Raw genomic sequence first — 21,524 nt, 5'->3', positions numbered from 1 at the left:
TATTTCTGAACAATTAAAGTAAGTTATTTTAAAAACAGTACGTTAAATGATAATTTTGCAAGGGTAACTTTTTTTTACAAATTAAATGGAGAATTGACCTGCTATAAAAAATATTTTATCACCTCGCAGATTTGAGACAAAAAAGGACGAAGTCACTCCGTATGCTACGCCCCTGGCAATTGTTTTTAAAATTGGCTTTATTAGTAATTAATAATTCACTACAATAATCTGCATGCGAAATTTAAATAAAAATGAGCTGATAACCTTTAAAAGTTATGATAAATAAACAATTAATTATTCTTAACTTTAACACCCTGTATCTTTGTTATTAAACATTTCTGAGAAAAATTTTGTAATAAAAGTCTATTTCTTTTTAAATTCTTTATCATGTATTAAAATTAAGGACGTTTGAACTGAACCACCGTGTATATGTAAACTGTTTCGCTTTATTTAATGATAATGGCTTTTTAAGCTTCTTATTTTAAATATTTTTTCGTTTTCGTTTAATAATAAAACAACATGGAGATCAAATATATATGAAATATGTAGAACTGAATGTAGAGACTCGTAATCCTAGCAGAGACAACCAAAGAGACCTGCAACTGTGTGCTAATAAAACATCCGATTATTCGCCATCTTTATCTCTCTTAGTGAAAGATGAACGTAGATGGCGCAGATAGCGTTGCCGCCATAATTCAAACCTCGGCTGCTAAGCACTCAATTATTTTTTATTCATTTTAATTAAAAAATTTCATTTGATATCTTTTTTCAGTGTAGAGTATGTTCGTAAGAGCTCATGACACCTCGAAATCCCATTTTCTTAACATACAACTTCAGATTTTTAACATAACGGCTTGTAGTGTGACCTTTGTAGGTGTAGGTCTACTCCTGATGATACTCGCATAGGGGCGAAACATGTGTAGCATATAAAATTATATATTTTTTAAGAGACCGTGACTTGGAATTTTTAGGTTTGCTTTATTTTTAGTTTGGTCCTTGTAAAACATGGATGATATGTTTCCATTTTCTTATAAGAACCGTAATATTTCTTTTTTTTTACCATTTAATCCATGTTTTAAATTTTTATTTATTTTAATTAAAATCAGCCGTTATATCTCAGAATTCACAATATAATAATTATATTCTGAGACAGAATGGCAGACTTTGATTAAAACAATGCAATTCGATAACATTTATATTGGTGAAATAAATAAACTAAATATAATTCTAAAACGTTTTGTATTGTATCTTAAATATATGGTATACCTATAATATGCACATATATTTTCTGATTTATTTTTATAATTGATAATATAAAAAGGTAACAGTAACATGCATATACATAAATGCAATTAAAAAATTATGGAAGGTTTTAATTATCACACTACAATAATATTAGCCCAAAAAATATATCCTTTGGTGAAACACTAATACTTTAAAATAAAAAAAAGGTTTAATGTTCTTCTGAAGCCAATATCATTCATATCACGAAACAGATATCCAGAATCAAACAAATTGATTTGGTGAAGTAGTAAAATTGTTCTTCTATTAATCGGTAAAGAATAGAAAAATCCAAATGATTTTTTTTTATTCGGGCAATTTTTTATTCCAAATGAAACTTTATGTATTGTATGTATTCTTGAGTTAAGTAAATAAAAAATACATTTATTATAATAATTATTATTATTATTAATTTTATTGGTCTAATAATTACATTATTAATGAATATACTGTCAAATTTTTATGTGTATGGAATATATGGAATATATGAAAATATACACATGTGTTTCATTATTTATGATGCAGTTTTTTTTATTGTTTTTTATCAATAAATATTAATTAAAAAAATAAATAACAGAGGGATTACAACTAAATTAAAAATAGCAGCAGATAGTCTAAACTTAGTCAATGAATGTAATTTTCAAAAAGTCAAATTCATTTGACTATTTATGTTGCAGAAAAATTCAATTTTTTAAAATGTTTTTATTATTTGTATTTGTTTTGTAATCTCTTTAGTTTTCCTTTTGCACCCCCGTAAAAAACTTATTTTAACTACAGCCTTAACAATTACCGTAATGAAGATATCTTTGTGCCTAACATAGATCAAAATTCTAAAATCTGACAAAAAAACTACACCTACTACACAGAAAAAATACTCAATATAAAAAATAATAAGGCTTCGTTTGTTTTTTATTTTTATCCAATAAAAATTAAAGTATATTAAATTAATTATGTTTGAGACAATTAAGAATTATTATTATATTCAGACCATATCAAAATAGTATTAAATGGAAATACCTTGCTATTATGTTAATGATTTTATATATTTAAAAAAGATAAATCTAAGTACCTTTTCGAAAATAAAAAAAATAATTTTGTTTAAAATAAGGTTAGTTTAAAAGTGTCGTACGGTGAAATAACATCGCTGTGAAAATGTTCTGGAAGTTATAATAATAATAATAATAATAATAATAATAAGCCTTTATTTCCAACAGGCAACTTGCCCAATAACAGCAAACAGTTGCAAAACAATGAAAAATATAATTAAAAAAAAACACACACAAACAAACCTAAAAGAATGAAAAGAAAAGAAAAAAAGTAAAGTAAAGTCACAATCTCAAAAGTTATCCAAAAAATTAGAACAAATAACTATTAATATGATATAAAAGTTTAACAAGATAATCACATATTCAACAAAATGAAATTAAATTAACTGCAATATACCTACTAACTATAACTTAAACACATGGGTCTTAATCCCAAGAGTAATGATCCACCAAGATATTGACAATCACATGAACCGGAGAGAAATTTATATCGCACATGTGTTACATCCGATTAAATGTTAAGGGATGTCTAGCATTAAGCCTAGGCACCATGAAACGTACACCAGAAAGAAGTACAGGACTATCAATGAATCCATTCAGTAACCCATTCAGGATTTTTACAGAGAAGATCATTCTTCTGAGATGTTATGGAAGTAGATTGAAGCGTTCCAATAGTCGCCGATGATCAAACCCTCTTACCGGATATATGCCATTCTGCCTGAATGCCAAAAACTTAGCAAATCTACGCTGAACAGATTCAAGCTGGTTCCATATAATGCAGCCAAACTCCAGTTTTGATCTCACAAAGCAACAGAAAAGCAGTCTTAATGTAGATTCCAAAGCAAAACTCTGAGAACTTCTAATTATGAACCCAAGCCTTCTCAGGGCTGACTTGACTATGTTGTTGAAGTGTGGAACGAATGTAAATTCAGAGCCAAAGGTGATCTATACTCTAATCTACTCAAAATAGTATCATTAATAAAGTAATTAAAATTTAAGGGTGTTTTTGATCTAGAGTAACTGACCACACTACATTAAGCCGCATTCAAGCCTAACCTGTTAACAGCGCACCATACCTCCAATGTATTTAGAGAGTTCTGAAGAAAAACACAATCCTCCAAACCATATACATTTAAATATAGCTTCAAATCGTCGGCAAAAGCCAGCCTATGACAAGTGAGTGACTCAATCAAGTCATTTATAAAAAAACTAAACAGGAGCGGACCCATGTTCGAGCCCTGTGGCACACCCGACGTTACGTTAAAAAGTTTCGATTTAAAGCCCTCATATTCAACATATTGAGATCTACCAATCAAGTAGGAATGAAATAAATTAAATAATCTCCCTGAAAAACCATACTGAGTTAATTTATGCAGCAAAATATAGTGATCTATCCGATCAAAGGCATTTTGGAAGTCGGTATTAATAACATCGTCTTGAGTATTAACATCAAGTGATCCACAGATGTGGCTAGACAGACAGGATAAGTTAGTAACACAAGATCGCCCGCTAAAAAATCCATGCTGGTCTACAGAGATGAGTTATTTTGCGTGACTAAATAGCGACCGATTCAGGATAATTTCGAAAATTTTTGAGAAGTTACAGAGTAATGAGATTGGCCTGTAGTTTATGATATTTTAGCAGTCTTCAGTCCAAATTTCAGGAATTTGTTCTGTTGACAGTATTAAGTTGAAAATGTAGGTCAGCGGATCAGCCAGGACACCAATGCAATCTTTAACCAAGAAGCTAGGAAACTAAGAAATGTCAAAGTGGGACACATTATCAGACGTCGACGAATGGTTAATGAAATTTGATTGTATAAATGCCTCACCAAAGAACAGTGCAAAAGCATCAACTATATCTTGTGGGTCTTAAATTACCACATCATCGGGTAGCGTCATCATACCAGGAATCCTGGTGCCAGCCTTCTTAGAACCAATAAAATTCCAAAAGCTAGATGGGTCCAAAGAAATATTCCTTTCGGTGTTTGATATATACAACTTATATTCATTGCGTATTTGTAGTTTGATAAGGCGTCTAAGAGAATGGAATTTATTTTGAAAGAATGGAGAATTATATATTTTAAAGTCCTTGAAAGCCTTTTCTTTCCTATAAATGTTCTTAATCAATTCTCGAGAATAATAATTTGGAAATCTTCTTTTACGTTGCTGCTTAAGAGGAATATGTACGGCAAATATGCCATTCAATATATCATATAGGGCTCCACATGCATCATTAACGTTAGAGGATAAATACACAGTAGACCAATTATTGCCAATAAGATAACAAAGCGACTGGGTAATTCAAATTTCTATGTACCTAATTACTTTGACTTTTTGTTCCTTTCATATTCAGGAAAAATTATTTTGTTTTTTATCCCTGGACATTTTGTTAAATTTTAGAGTTTTTATATAAATTCGTTCCAAGTCGAGATTGACCAATTTTCCTAAAAAGGGCCATAACTATGCCAATTTTGGTAAAACACAGTTTAAATTAAAGGGTTTTTATTGGAGAAAAAAAAAGGTTCTTATGAAAATATTGATAAAATTTATAGTTTTTAAATGAATATGTTTAAAGGCAAGGTTGGCCAGTTATCCAGAAAAAGTGCCAATAAAAATGCCAATTTTAGCCGGATTTTTATAAAATTTATTTTAAGTTGAGGATTTTTTAATGAGAAACAAAAAAGACTTTATAAAAATTTTAATAAAATTACTAGTTTATAAGGAAATTTATTCCAACTCGAGGTTGACCAATTTTCCTACACAATGATCATAAATGTACCAACTTTGCGCTAAATTTGATGAAATAAATTCGAATTAACGTATTTTTAATAAGGAATAAAAAAAGGTCTCTTTAAAAATTTTGATAAAATTAATGGTTTTTGAATGAAAATATGTTGACCAATTTTTCTAACCAATGGTCATAAATGAGCCAATTTTGAGCCGATTTTGATAAAATTTAGTTTAAATTAAAGCATTTTTAATATAGAACAAAAAAAGTCTCTCTGAGAATTTTTATAAAAATAATATTTTTTGAATGAAAATATTAATAAAATTAATAGTTTTTGAATGAATTCAAAATCAAGGATCATACTTCAAAGTATTTTATTTTTGCCTACTGCTTTCAAAAGAGCTTTAACTAATATTTTAATAATTCTCTAAAACAGTATCATAAATTATCGATGCCCTTGATTCGGGAACAGTTGGCACACGTCAATTCGCTATAGGCTACTTTAGCGTTTCTCTTATTTGTTGTTCCTTATCTTGTACGAACCAAAGATGAAAATATAACCTGCAGATGTTTCCTTTCCAGCAACAGTGTCAGTTCTAACTTCAGCAGATATAATTGAAGATCAAGGAATAATTGTGCTCAGTTAGAACTTGATATTTTAATGGAGACTAGGATATAGCATCATACCTATGAGGATTATTAAAATTTGTTGAAGAGAAGTGATAAGAAAAAATTTTATAGCTCCTACAAGTCTGACTAAAATGTACATTGCATATCTCAGCCCATATTTTTCTTGTAATGGGATTTAAAAGGAATTTTAAAAATCTTTTAGTACTATGTTTATCAGAACCATTTAAAATGTACAAATTCTTGCATGATGGATACTATTTGTGGAAGATAAAATGAGAGCTCGGTCATTATGTAATATGTATTTATATTAATCAAGTTAAAAATTAAAAATTTGAAAAGTGAAACTTTTTCACTGAAACCAATTAAATTTATTGTTAATAAAAACTAAAAATTGACATTACAAAATGATAAGGAAGAAATAAAATTGCATTTTTTTGCCATAAACCTGGAATTGCTCGAAATCAATTAAAGCATTACTGCTGATATTGAAAGAGACACTTTTTAGGAAAAAAAAAGGTATTAATTTAAATGAACATTTTTAAAACCCTACCCTCGCTTATAGCATACATTGCAAAATAAACTTAAATGATGTTCCATCAGTGAATGTCAACAGCGTCGTTACTGTCAGCTCTCTTTTAATATCATCAAACAAGATACGATGCCAATTCCCACATAACAAGCTTCATACATATGCTAAGCGTTTACAAACACCTAACCTAGCAAAACCAAAACATGTGACCCTTGACATAAGTGATATTAGTAGGAATGTGTACAAAAATCTTATTTCAACAGTTCTAACGTTGTTAGATTTTTCAACATGCAATAAAATTAGCAAAAAATTTTAAAAATTTATTATGGGAAACCAGTAGTTATTTAGATTTCCTTCCTCGTTAATAGTTATCGAGGATCGTAGTTTATTCAGGAGCCGAGAGTCGTCTATACAAATACTAACCGACCATGATTTCTGCCTTCGAACTTAAGGCGTCTTTAGTAATTTATCTTCAAGGAGTGAATTGACCTTCCTTGATAACCCAAACAACCGTCGAAATTAGTTTAAATAATTCAAATCTCGCCCGAATCCATTAGACTGTGGCTTTGGGCGTAATCCTCTGCAGAGATTGCAGCGGGGACCTGGATCCATGTTGATTTTAGCCAGTCGTCACGGCACTCGGTTTAGGTTTTGGCTTTTGCGTTTATGAATTTTGAATTTCTAATTGACGCAACTCTGTAGAAAAATCTTTAAATGCATAATTGTTTAATTAATGCCGAAAGAAAGGAAGAGAGAAGGATATTCTGAATAAATTCAGTTTTACTTCAACTTGACATAACCTTAATTCAGGCCAAATTAATAAGGACCTTTAAATAATGAAACTCATTAAAACCAATTAAAACTTCAAATTAACTAATTAAGCTTTTGTAATAATATTAAGAAAATACAAACTAATTAAATATATGATCCCAAGTCTTGGTTACCCAAATACATAATTTAATAACGCGAGACTAGCAAAACTAGTTGGATCTCTTTGTTCCAATTTTGGAACTATTCCCAGGCGAACGGCAGCGTATTAAGACGGCAGACTGCCCGAATTGCTAATTTCCTAATTAAGGAATTGAAATTAATTTAATTAAAAATCTTAAGGACTTTACTAGGATATAGGATAAGTAACACGAACGGGAGCGACGCGAATTTAATAAGGACGGCGGGATTATCTGTACTAAAGGGGTACGTTTTCTCACGTAAGACATTTTGGAATATAAGCATTATAATATATAGAAGTGTGTTTTAATTTGGTCAAATTAAGAAATGAAGGGCTTATGTTATTACTTATCTTATATTTTAGGTTCAAAGGGAATGTAAGGATCCATAAATGGTATAAGGCACCAAAGTCATAAGGCACCAAAAATGATTTGCAAGATTCTATTTACAAAATATTCATTAAAACTATTTTACATTAACACGAGTTTTGTGAACGTCATACTTGCTTCTTAAGAAACCCTATAAAATCTTATAATGTCTTAATTTAAAAGAATTCTGTCCCTGCATCAAGTTACATAATACCACGTATGTCAGACACAAAGATATACACAAAATTGTAATTTACTTAGGAATGTGGTAAATTAATGATCATGAAGGGGTAAGAATTCGGATGTTTTTAGGAATTGTTCAGTCACCTTCTTAAGGTATTTTTTGGTTCCATTTGGAACTTGAAATAGCTATACCTAGTTTAAAAAAAAAACTGTTTATTTACGTTAAATATCCAAGAAATGTTAAAAAAAAAACAAATTAAAAATATTATATGTTGCGTCTGAATACATTATTATGAAACCAAATTGTTAAAAAGCTCCTCTAACTCATTTTAGGGGTAGATTGTAGTCAATCAGCTATTTTTAGGTAATGTTTTAATGCCATTTTAGAGCCAGTCTATTTTTTTCACAATTACATTGGGTCGTATGTATGAAAATAGGGAGTAGATGCTCTACTTGAGTAGATACTCTGATGTATAATTTGTTTTTGAACTCACGTTCTCAGTTTTTCTATGAATAAAAATTTGTTGATGCTCCTTGGAAGGAGAATGTACTCTATAATTTTGGAGTATATAGCAGACTTCAGTTTAACTACGTCAGAGCTATGGCTGAGTTTATTCTTAATTTGCATTCTAAAAAATATTACAAACCTAGAAGACGTACCTGTGATTATGATTTTAAAGTGTTATATCGATTTACTAAAGAACACGTAGAGTGAATATCAAATCATTTTTTGGGTACAGAATCTGGAGAAAGAAGAGGTGGTGCTATATGTAACATTGATAAAATGAAAACATTTTTGAGATACGTTGGTGATCCGGGTTTCCAATCGGGAGTAGGAGAAGATCTTGGTGTTTATTAAAGTTCTGTCTCAAAAGTAGTGACGGCAGTTACCGAGAAGCTAATAGAAAATGTAGTCTCTAGATAAAATTTCCTCACACTGCTGTCGACATAACAGAGGCGAAACAAAAATGGCAATCATATTATTATTTTCCTTGTGCATTGGGCGTGATAGACTGTACCCACCTAAAAATAAAAAAGAATTAATATATTAATCGCAAAGGATATCACAGCATTAAGTCACATACAATTCAGATAAGTGGTTTACAAGTGTAGACGCTTCATGGCCAGGATCTGTTCACGATTCACGGATTTGGAACAATACAGAAATTTCAAATATTGCGAGAAATGATTTTCAGAGGTCGCAAGCACTACTCTTAGGAGATGAAGGATATGGCATAGCACCGTTGCTAATGGTACCTTTTAGAAATACACCACAAGAACGTGCTTATAATAATTTATTTACAAAGGAATGTGTAGGAATTAAAAGATGTTTGGGTCAGCTAAAACAACGATTTCCGATGCTGCATTAAAAAGTACGGGTATCCATAGAACAATGTAGAAAACAATGTAGCACAAAATATTTGAAAGATGAGTTAGATCCTATGGAGCTCGCATTAGAAGATATCCCACTTGCATTTCCGGCAGAAGAGGAGGTGGAGAATAATAGTATTAAAAGAAGCGGGCAACGAAGGTAGTCTGAGTTAGCAGATGTCATTCTTGCTTTTGCTTGAAGTAAGTAAAACCTGGAAAGACCTTATCTTATTTTATTATTAATACTTCAGAAAAATGTTTTTATCACATGTTACAATTCTTTATTTCGTAAGTGATTCTAAAAAGTATTGAAACATTATAATTTGAAATATGAATTAGCATGCATGAATTAGATTGTTCATTAACATATCTGTTTAGCTGTTTCTTGAGTTTTTCCTCTTTCATTTCTAAAACTCTCAGTTGTTTTAGCAAAACTAGTCTTTGTAGTTCGTTATTCGAGAGTTGTTTAGTAACGTTTGTTTTATATTCTTTGAGAGGACTAACTTTATTATGTTTCTTTTTTTTAGGTGCACGTACTGTACTAATAGCATCATCATTTGCTGCACTCGTTTCAGAAGCAGAAGTTAATTGCCTAGGGATTGTATCTTCATGGCCGATTTTCATTTTTGTTTGTTGTATGCCGACGGATAACGCTCCTAAAATTAAAAATGAAGTAAATATTCATAGAGTTTCTATATTAAAAAATAGACAAGTGATCGTACAAGTTTCGTAAATAATATTGTAACTCTTTTTTGTTTAGCTACAAAAATGTCTGTCTAAAATTTTTGATCAAATGTTAAACAATAAGTAATTAATTATTATAAACAACATAAGTTTATAAATGTTTCAATTTTCACAAAATAAGGAATAATAGGAAACTTTAGATAGGTTCACTAATTTTATGTAAATTTAAATAAAGTTATTTAGAAAGAAGATATTAATTAATTTACCTGGAACTTTTGCAAGTACTGGTGTTGCCTTCCATGATTTCCAATAAAAATCTTGCAAGACAATTCTCTTATTTTCAGTCCTGTTTATGTCAGTCTCTTTCTTGAGTCTGGATTTCATATTATACATTTTTCTGTACATTTGACTTGTCATTATTTGTGACCCGAAATTCAGCTTCCACTGTTTCTTGTTCTGGTGCTTGGCTTTTTGACTGTCGGACAGCTGGTGTTTGTGACTTGGATAAAAGTATGGAAAAATCACGTAGCACGTTTACAAATCTCATTTAGGATTCGCAGACTTCTTCACTTTCACTCATCAGTTTCTTCTTCACTTTCACTCATTGCATACTGATACTTTAATTTATACTAATACCCGAATATGCGGAACACGGCACTATTTGGTGTTTTTTCGGGTGCAGACTTGTTTTGAAATATCGAACATCTACTTTATGTGTTTGGAGCACATACTCCTCTCAGTGAATTATTTTTATTCATATAAAACGGAGAACAAACTAGCACTTCATGCTCATGCTCATGAGTACATACTTGGATTTTCAACTCAAGTGGTATTCATATCAGCCAATATTTACATATTTCAGTTAATATATAGCTGCTTTTGTGCAATAGTTTTATTATAGCAATCTACCACTAGACCATTAGTAACTTATAAAACTTGAGGTTCTATTCAGGAAAAATAGTATGTGTTAATTTTAAATGCATTTTTTTCAGGCTTAAATGTTCAAGTTTATTACTGTTTTCTCAGTAATTAAAATTATCTACAGTACGCCACCGAGAGTAGAAAACACCTTCCTAAATCCCTAATAAAACTTGACGCATAACAACTATAAAACTTTATCAATTTTTCTATTTTGACACTTTAGTTAATTCACTTCTATACCAGTTAGAAGCGCATGCGTGACATGTATTATCATCCTCATTTTTTTTCGTTTATCACTTTTTCTTTTTTTAATAGTTACTAAACGAAATCCTTCACAGGTCTTACATCTGGAATATAGATATAGATATAGATATAGTTTGACTGATCACTAAATATACCAATAGGTAATTTTCATCCTTTTTGAATATTTTGAAACTGAAGGCAAGTAACAAATTCTCATGCAATTTTTTGTGTACTGTGTGAAATTTTATTTTACTCGTGAATAATAGGGCCAAAAGGTAAAAGCCTATTGATAATTTTTCTGGTTATTAAAAATTCTAATATATTTTGGATTTTTTGAAATTTACTGATAAATTAAAGCTAAATAAATCTCCGGCTTGACAGGATTCAAAATTGTTCATAATTGATAATTTTTAGGCTGATACACTGTTTTGCTATCAAGCACACTTTTTTATCAATGTCACCTAAGAGCAATATGGCCATCCAAGATTTAGGTATAATTAATCCTTCTTTATGAATAGATATTGCCATAGAGAAAAAGTTTAATGATTTTTACTACTTTTTAGTAAAAATTAAAAAGCTTTTAGTGATCAGAGAACAGTAATTAAAAAACAATGTTCTATTATAAAAAATTAAGACCTATATTAGTAAAGGAATATTTTGATGATTAATGAAAAAACACATTATAAAATAAACTTTAAAGTTATGTTTAAAAAGTTGTGTGTAGAAATGACATTTTTCTACTCTGCTGGGTATTTTGGTGAACCGCAACTAAAGTAAATCTTTATAACCAAAAGTGTTATGTAATCCATAACAGTCCTTAAAATCCAGTATAGTAACAAAATAGTGCGGTTAGTTCTCTTTATAAAACTAAAGCATTTATAATAATAACTAACAAAAACTTTTTAACCAAAAGTATTAAAAAATATATAACGGTTTCCAAAATCAAATAAGGTAACAAAATAGTGACAGCAATTTTCGGATCAAACCCGAAGAAATTAGTTTTATAAACAAGTTTCCGAAACAGTTATATAACTTGACGTGTTGGGAACTAAAGGTTTTGTAAAATGGGTGATAAACTATATTCCGCAAGCATGTTATAAAACTTCTAGCATTAAGTGATGAATAAATGACTGCTTTAAAATCTGTATTAGCTTAATTTATATCTTGGTTAATTTGTTACAGTTTTTTTTATTATAAGATTTCAATTTGATGTCAGATAATTAAAGTATAATTTAATAAATAACCCCAATTAAATAACAAGATTTATTGTAAAAATATTTAAATTACAATACAAGTATACCATACAAATATTAATACATAATATCTTCTGTTTTCTAACATTATTTATTAAGAGGAGAATTTATAATTAAAGCACAATCTGGATTAAGCTAATAGTGTTGGTACTTTGATGTTCCATAGCGGGTTTTTGCAGATGCCTGAGTCATTTTATTTGCTTTGGTTAGTGTTGATCTGAAAATTGAAAATTGAAATAAGTGTATGTGGTAATACGTATATGTGGAGTAAAACATAACTTATATAATTGTTAAATTAAGCAAAAAGTAACATTTGGTTCATTAATAAATTATATTCCTTTTTTTGTTGTAATATTTCTTCTTATTATTTTGATAATTGTGACATTGTCTGGTCATATTTCGTAGCACTAAAGCTGGGTTTACCCTTAACATTTGCGTTTTTCTTCCATACGATCTAAATAAAAATCACGATGGACCATTGAACCCACATTTAGGTGTTGGCTAATTAGGCTCGTAATCAGTTTAAATTTTTAGTAAAACATTCTAAATGATGAAATGCTGAAATATGAATAGATAGTGAGAATTATTATATTCTATTGCTATTCTTTGTATACTGACAGGCAATAAAGGGATATTTATTCTTGAAAAAATTAATGTCTATGTTAAATGACCAAATAATAAATACTGACCATAAAATGACCAAAAGTCCTATCAGCCATTTTTGAGTAAATTTTTACTTTTATTTTAAGATAAGAAATTGGCTTGTTTTTCAATCAGAAATATTAAATTTATAAGAAATACTCAGAAAGTTTTAAAAAATAGCCAATAATTAAATTATATTTATATTTTGTTAAAATTTTTATACTAATTATAAAATATATTTTAGTTTTAGGATTATGTTAACATAATTATGAAAATTAAATTAACGTAATGTAAAATAAAACGGGCAAAAATCCCACACAATTTGCTAACTATACTGTAGCCAACTGTCTATTTTTGGCTAATTTTTTTGTCGTATTTGGATACAAAAACCAGTCAATTACGCTAACAATTAGTAAAAAGTGATGAATTATGTATAAAATACGACTGTATTTATGTGATAAATTTAGTAATGAGTGCTTCATTTATATTAAATTACCAAGAAACGCCTAAATAAATAATAAAAAAAATATCAAATTTACCAAAAAAATATTGTATTACGTATTTTGTGTGAATATAATCAGTATCAAGTCAATGCCTATAATAATAAAAGCGGAATCAAAATGTTTGGTAGTTTGGATGGAATCTAGATAAAATACGACTTTTTCGACGATTTTTTCTAAGAAAAGACCCTGACAAAACACCTAATAAAAGTCGCATAAAATAACTTATTTTGACCACCCAATATTTTCAATTAGCCACTTTTTCATCTACCTTCTTCCTTAAAGATTACTCCTTAGGCAGAGTTATAAAATACGAATCAATCAATACAACTCACGATCAATTAAAATAAACCGTTAATTCTCAAACAAAAACTTTAACCCCTTAAAAAAAACTTTTTTTTTAAATCGTATAATTCAAAACAAAAAAAAACTTTTAACATCGGACTGCCGCAATTAAGGCCCGGTGAACTTGTACTTAATAAACGCCCCGAAAATGTTTTAACGACATCGCTCCGTGTCATATATACGCGGATTTATTTAAAAAAAAAACTAAATATTTTCCCTTTTTATTTTACCAGGCACCGTTCATTATTGCCGTTATTTTTTCGAAATTCATCCGCCTCTAAATTATCTTCATTAGCAGATCTTTTACCGTACCGGGGCGAAATTTAATTTAATTTGTCGCGGGGGTATAAACAATCGCTTTCTCCTTTACCGGGCATACTAGTCGTCTAATTTTTCAAAAGTCCTGATTTGAACAAGCGCTCTTCTTGTTAGCCTTATTTAGTAAATAATTTGTTAATTTATCCTTTACACGGGGGGTGATTTGTTAAGATGTTTTTAATTGTTTAGTTAGAAGCGGGAAAATGTCATTTTAAGGTGGAATTTGTTACTTTTTAAGCTTAAAGGGTCGTTTGTAACTTTTATCGTCGTCCCGTGATTAGCAACAAGTTTTATCGTTTATTGCGTCTTTTGCACGGCGTCAATACCAGTGAGAATAATATGAGTTAAAAGTTTATAATAAACAACCGAGAAAAGATATTAAGAAAACTATGACTATCTAATAATAAAAAAATAACCTTACTGATTCTTTTCGATGTTTAAAAAAAAAAACAATTTATTATAATTATTTTATGTTAAATTTCTCAATTTTTTTTAAATTTTCTTAGACTAAAAGGAACGTTTAGTTGCTATTGCTATATCCATATCTCTATGCTAATAAAATTATGATTTTTGTACAAAGTTAGGAAGAATTTTATTAAAACTTACCGATGAATATTTATAGAAAATATATTCTTATGCTATTTATGCCCTTTTTAACTTAAAACTCATATAACTAAATTAACTAAATAAGGAAATTTCTTGATTCTCCTTAATTTTTCCTATTACCCGGTTTATCCCTAGACGCTATTCACTCTCTCTCTCGAGCCAGAATCCACTCGACTTCATTTATTTTTTATACATCCATCCTTCTTGCTATGCTCAACGACCCTACGGCTATGTAAGTATGTGATCCTTGAAATTTTTAGCAGATCCGGCATATTCCTGGCATCTTTAAAAATGTAACAAAATAAAATCAAAAAACCTAATGCCTGGGGCGTACGGCAGGTAATGACTAAGGAGGAGTACTACGCAGAGAAAATTTTTCACATAAATTTTCTAAAATCAAATTTTGATATTAAAATTTGTTCTGTTAATACTTCTTGCTATAAGATACTTTTTTTTTAGTTTTTCTTAATTATTTTTTTTTATAAAAATATATCTAGAAAATAATTTATTTGCAGGGTTTTTAACAATTTCTTCAATGGAGGAAGCTTTAAGCTAGTTCACTAATTAAATTGATAAACATTCAAATAATACTAGTCAAATTATAAGTTATTAAAGCTAAATAATAATAGGTTTAATCAGAGCAAAGTTGAGCTTTTCAATATTTTTTTTTTAATTTTGCAAACGGAATAGATATAAAATATTTCAAAGTCACTACTTAAAAATTTTAGTTTTTTTTTTAATTTATTTCAAAACTTATATGTGATTGTTGTTTCTTCTTTCATGTTCTTTCTTATTTAACAATTTTGGGTTCCTCTAAATTAATAAATTGTAAAACCTAGATAAATAACAAATTAGTTTTGTTGGGGAAATCATATCCATTTAAGTTATGCATAAAATGTGATAGAAATTTAGTAGTATTCCTTGTCTATTTTAAATTAAACTTTGATATATGAAATAAATATTAAATTATTATTGGGATTTTTATACTCTTACAACATCTACAACAACAAATATAATCAAAAATATTTATGAAAAAAACTCTGAGATAAAAAATCAAAATGAAAAATTTGATGTCAAACTTTATTTATGAAATTTGCATTGCAACATTGCACTTAAAATTAATTGTATATACGTGTTTAAAAAAAATATTAAAAGAAGTTTTTAACCATTAAGCTGAATGAAATTATTTAAAGGCTGTTTTCTAATTTTTAATATATTGATTTCTTATTTGTATTATTTTACAAGTAAATATACCTTTTTTCAAAGAGAAATTTTAATATTTTTCGATAAATTTACCAAAATTTTTAGACAAAAATGTGTGTGCTCCATAAAGCCAGATTATATTTACATTTTCTTATATTAATAATTTTAAAAATTAAGTTTAATCTTTGTTAATATTAAATCTGGAAAGTACATTATTTGCAAGGTTTGGTTCGTTAAATTAATTGATAAAAATTAAATACAAAAATTCAAAATACAGATAATTAAAGCTTTAAAATTACATGTTTAATCTAAAATAAGGTTGAGTTTTTTATAAATTTTTTAAAATAAGACAAATCAAATCTAAAATATTTAATTTTTTTCTAGTCATTATATAAAAATACTGAAAATGTAGTTTTTTTATTTATTTTAAAATTGCATGTTCTTTCTTATCCTCATTTTTAAAATTAATAACAACTTAAGGCTCTTTTTAGATTTATATACGGTGAAACATAGATAAACTACAAAATAGCTTCGTTCAAAGATCCATTTAAGTTATGCATAAAATTTAGTAGATGGTTAGTGTTATTTTTTATCTATTTTTGTATTTAACACTGAAAATATTAAATATTAATATTAAATTAATATTGGGATTCTCACAGACTCCAACTCATCTTTAAAAAATTGCGGCTGAGCTATTTTTTACAGATGAAAAACAAATAAAAATATTTGCAAAAAAGAATCAAAGATAAAAAATCCTAAATTAAAAATTAGGTATAAAACTTTTATTCGTTTTGTTTTGAAATTTTTCCTAAAGAAATCAATGTAGGTTTTATATAATTTAGCTTAATTTGATAAGAAAAAATTGATTTATAAATAAAAAAAAAAGTTCTTATTCTTCAAGTCGTCCAGTCCTATTTATTTTATTTTTTGTATAATGATTTTTTGTTTGTTTGTTTCTTCAAAAGTCAATGTAAGTTTTTTCAAAGAAAAATGTGTATTTTTTTCAATTAATTTTCAAGATATTTTGTGTGCTTCATATAGCCGAAAAATCTAACGTTTTGCCTCATTTTTGTGATTTCTTTCATTTGTTGCATATTTTTTGCATTTCCATGAAATTTACAGTTTTTTTTTCCAAAAGAAACTTTTTATTTATAATTTGGAAAATTATTTTAATTTTTGTTAAAAGTACCTGCAAAGTAATTTACTTGCATGATTTTTAACAGTTTCCGTAATAGAGAAAAGTTTGAATTAGTTCACTAATTAAATTCATAAAAATTTAAATGATACATACAAGTCAAATTATACATAATTTAAGCTTAAAAATTATAGACTTATTCGAAGGAAAGTTGAGTTTCTTAATAATTTATTAAAGTTGGACAACTAAAATCCTAAATTTTTTAGTTTTTTCCTAAAGTCGCTATACAAAAAGACTGAAAATTGTAAATTTTCTTATTTATTTATATTATTAATAATATTTAACTTATCTTTAAGCACAAAGTGCATTAAAGTAAATTGTTTACATTTAAAAAGGCGTTCTTTTATTGAAATTGAGTTTTTACCAGATTTCTCTTGGCCCCTTTCATATCAACGGAATTAAACATAAAGATAAATTCTTTTATTACTACATCAGGTCCATATATCAGGACATCGGGGTCGTTAATTACTATTAAATCACTATTAAAAAATAATAATTAATAAAGAAGTAATTTGTTAATATTCACATAAGTCAAATTAGAAGTTAAGTACTAAAACGTAAATAGACCAAATTTAATAAAATAATTATTATTTATATTATAGCAGTATATAAAGCCTAAAAAACACACATTTTTGACAGGTTTAAATTATAAAATTTGAGAATAAAATAGATAAAAACATGGATATAGCACAGTCATATAAAAAAGAAATTATAGATTATTATTTAAGCAAAGGATTCCTTAAGATTATAAAATGACTTGTCATTTAGGAACATTTTAAGTTTGCTCTTGAACTGGTTAAACAATTTAAGTTCTCTTATCATTGGTGGTAGTTGATTGTATATTTTGGTACGGGTGTAGTGGGCAGCTTTATGTCTTGGAATTTCTTGTACTGTATCTTATTTGGCAATTTTTAGGTAATTTATATTTTTTTAAGTACTTTCTCATTCTCATTTTTTTAAATTATCAATAAATAATTTTTTTCCAGGAATCATACCCATTTAACTTATGCATAAAATGTGATAGATATTTAGTAGTATTTCTTGTCTATTTTTACATTTTCCTATAGTATTATAAAAAATAATTGTTAAATTAATAATGGCATTTTTAATAGATTCTAACTTATCTAACTTATCTAACATAACTATCTACTAAATAAATATAAGTGAAAATATTTACAAGAAAAAATCTTAAAAGAAAAATTTGTTCTAAGACTTTTATTTGCGTTGCTTTAAAAATGTTTTTTTTTATTAAATCAATGAGAATATTCTTTATTTTGACTTTGAAAAGAAAAAATATATGTTTAAATAAAAAATATGAGAAGTTTTTCAGCGTCAAAGATTATTTTTAATTTTTCATTTGTTAATTTTAATTTGTTTTGTTTCATAAGTCAACGTAACTTTCTTCATAATTTTTTTTTATGTTTATCGGTGAATTTGCCAACATTTTTGAAAATAATTCAGGGTGCTCTTCTATGGCCAGAAAATCTTGCAATCTGCATCATTTTTTAAATTTATTATTTATTTCTAAAAAAATTCTTAGTCTAGGGGATAGTAAAGAAGAAAAGAGAAAATGCTGAGTTTTTATTCTCCTATATTAAATATCCCTATCTCACTTTAATATGCTATGTAATATAGAGTTTTACCTCAATGAGTAATTCACGGATAAATAAGGAAATTAATTTCTAGGTGATTCAATTTAAAAAAAAAACTTGCATATTCCTTTTTATTTTCAATTTATTTAAAATTATTTTTTATCTCGTTATTTACTATACAACAAAAAAGTTTCTTTTTAGTTTGAGTACTTTTTGCAGTTTTTTTAATTATTTTAATTAACAGGATAATAAAAGTCTTTTATTTTCTCTTCGAATTTTTGTTTTTTTTAAATTTCTGAATGTACAACGTGTTCTTAATTTTTGTTTCAACAATTTAAGAATTATAAAATTTTGAAAAAATTCAAAATTCTCCACAAATTGGAATATTTTTAATTTTTTTTTTGTTATTAAAAACTTGGTTCTTAATAAACTTTTTCCATTTATTTTAATTCATATCTTATAAGGAAACGTTTCCCTATGGATTTTCTATTTTTTTAGTATATTAATTATTAGTAAAACGTTCTTATTCTAGTTTTTATTAATCCCTATTTTAGCTGTTTTTTTTTGTATAGTATTGCACTGAATACTTAAAATAAGTGTTTTCCTTATTTTCCAGTTGTCTTAACTTAAATTAACAATTTAATTGTACCCAATTTAAATTTTGTCTAGGTCCAAAAAAAATAGGGAATTTTTTTTTAAATAAAAGTTAATTTTAAAAGTTACTGCAACTATTTCTTCTATTTTTTCCTGCCTAATAATCTACAACTAAGTATCCTATCTAATAACAAATAAATCGAGCATTAGAACAAAAAATGCTTTAAAACCAGCTTTTTTTACGATATGTTCTTCACAAAATAATGAAAATTTCCTTCGTGGTTTCCACTCCCGGATTTTTAAATAGGCAAAGAAATTAGGCGCAACGACGTCTCCACTTCAGCGGTCAAACGGGGTTAACTCCGTCACTTGAGACGGTATGACGAGATGATGATGACGACGGTCTGGGTTTTAAAATTCTAGGTCTAGCACTAGATTATAATCCTTTTTGGCTTTATTTTTTTGAATTTTTAATGCTTTTTAGACCAAATATTTTTTTCTCATCAAAAAGCGACTAAAATTATAATTTCTATATAAAAATACACAATAACAACTTTAAAAGCTTTCTCAGTAGGTTTGTATAAGTTTCCTAAAAACTCCCCTTCTGGATCACGTAACAATGATCTCGAAAAAATATTATCTTATTCAATCGATTTGAAAAGGACGATTAAAAGTCTGTGAAAGCAGACTCCCTCTCCGCATTATTTTTTTGTTTTCTGGATCGGTTTCCATAAGCGGATAAAATTTCATTTTTTTTAAGCACAATAAATAAACAGAAAATCAAAATCTGAATAAAAAACTTTATTTTTCCAGGATGGAGAACGAGGTTACTTGGAAGGCCTGGCATCACGTTATGCAGATCTCTTTTCCACACATTACGGAGATGTTCTCGGGCACTTAGAAGACCTGAGGAAGGCGGAAGTAGCCGAAACGTCCGTCAAAGAGAAACAACATCCGCTGGAATCGAATAACGTTAGTAATAATGTGGTGCAGGGCATGACTACATCACAAAGCCAGCCTATTTATGTTCCTGGAAAATACCTGGTAAGCTTAAAAAGTTTTGTCTTTTTTTTGCTAAAAAATTACATTTATTTTCACGGAACTCAAAACAATGTTCTGCCATCTCATAACGACATCATTTCATTATTCCCAATTTCTTTTCTTTCTTATTTTATATACTAAATCTACAATATTTTATTACATCCAATAAGTTTTACCTTTTACTCAGCGTACAAGCAAATTTCTTTTATTGCATGTACGGTTTCCCATTTCCAAGTTTTCGTGACTGAGATCGTGCCTTAGTCGTTTTTAGGTTTCGTATGCAAATAATAATATTTATGTAAATTCCTTAACTATTTAATATGTCAATAACGTGAAGATTTTTTTTATAAATAGAGAACCAAAATAACCTGATGATAAGGCTTAAAAGCATAACTTAAATGCCAACTGAACTTTGTTTCTATATGGCTTTTTGTATCTTTATTACTGTATGGATTATCTGAAAGTTGTGTTTGTCCATAGTAATTTACCCAGTTGTATTTAAAAGGCATTATTTTAAGGAATTTATCTATAATACTTGTATCTAAAATAATTGTTGTGTTATTTAAGACTAAAAAAAGAACATAGAAAATTTTATTTTCCTAGTTTTCTAAGTTTTCTTACTTTAAGACGAAAATTTATTAAAAAATTTTTGCATTTTAAGCTAGAAACGCGATGTAAAAGAAAAAACCAAATAAAAACCAATCAATCAAACGATGAAGATTAACGTTTCTTATTATATAAGTGATAGCATAAATATATTTTATTTAAAGTTTTATTCGTTTTTCACAAAAACTGCTTTTTTAACTCTGACGGTTAATAACTATTTAATATATAAATACCTTGAATATTTGGGTTGGGTTGGGTTGGGTTGGGTTGGGTTGGGTTGGGTTGGGTTGGGTTGGCCGCCGAAAAAGTCGAGATTTTAAATTTCCTAATACCTATATCCTGCACGCAGTTTAAAAATAAGCGAAGAAATATGATAAAATAATTGTTTTCATGTATAATTGGATAAACTTCAATAGAAAAACACAATTTTAAATTCATACCGATGATATTAAAGAACTGAGACAGGGATATGTCCGAAGAACCGTCAAAATTTTGGCCCTAAGATCTATATCCTGGACGCAGTTTAAAAATAAGGATAGAATTATTATAAAATGAGTGTTTTTCTAAGTAATTAGATAAACTGTAATAGAAAATTCTCTGAAGAGGTTTTAAAAATAAAATTTTGAATTTTAAAAGTATTTCCACAATTCTCTCTAAAAAAATCCACCGTGGTTCAAATTCAAAAATCCCTTCTC

The 21,524-nt window shown here is 27.9% G+C and overlaps 1 protein-coding gene across 4 annotated transcripts in view; it reads left to right on the top strand.

The window, feature by feature from the left end:
• Window positions 1-21,524, top strand: part of LOC126733777 (uncharacterized) — a 559,879-nt gene that overhangs the window by 442,293 nt on the left and 96,062 nt on the right. For all 4 annotated transcript variants that reach the window (XM_050437172.1, XM_050437171.1, XM_050437170.1 and 1 more), the window contains exon 3: window positions 19,996-20,226. In XM_050437172.1, the coding sequence (XP_050293129.1) occupies window positions 19,996-20,226 (231 nt within the window). The remainder of the gene's footprint in view (window positions 1-19,995; window positions 20,227-21,524) is intronic.

Source organism: Anthonomus grandis, chromosome 3 (genome assembly GCF_022605725.1).
Source record: "Anthonomus grandis grandis chromosome 3, icAntGran1.3, whole genome shotgun sequence".
NCBI lineage: Eukaryota > Metazoa > Arthropoda > Insecta > Coleoptera > Curculionidae > Anthonomus > Anthonomus grandis.
Note: the sequence above shows the minus strand (reverse complement) of the source record. Positions and strands in the feature narration are given on the sequence as shown.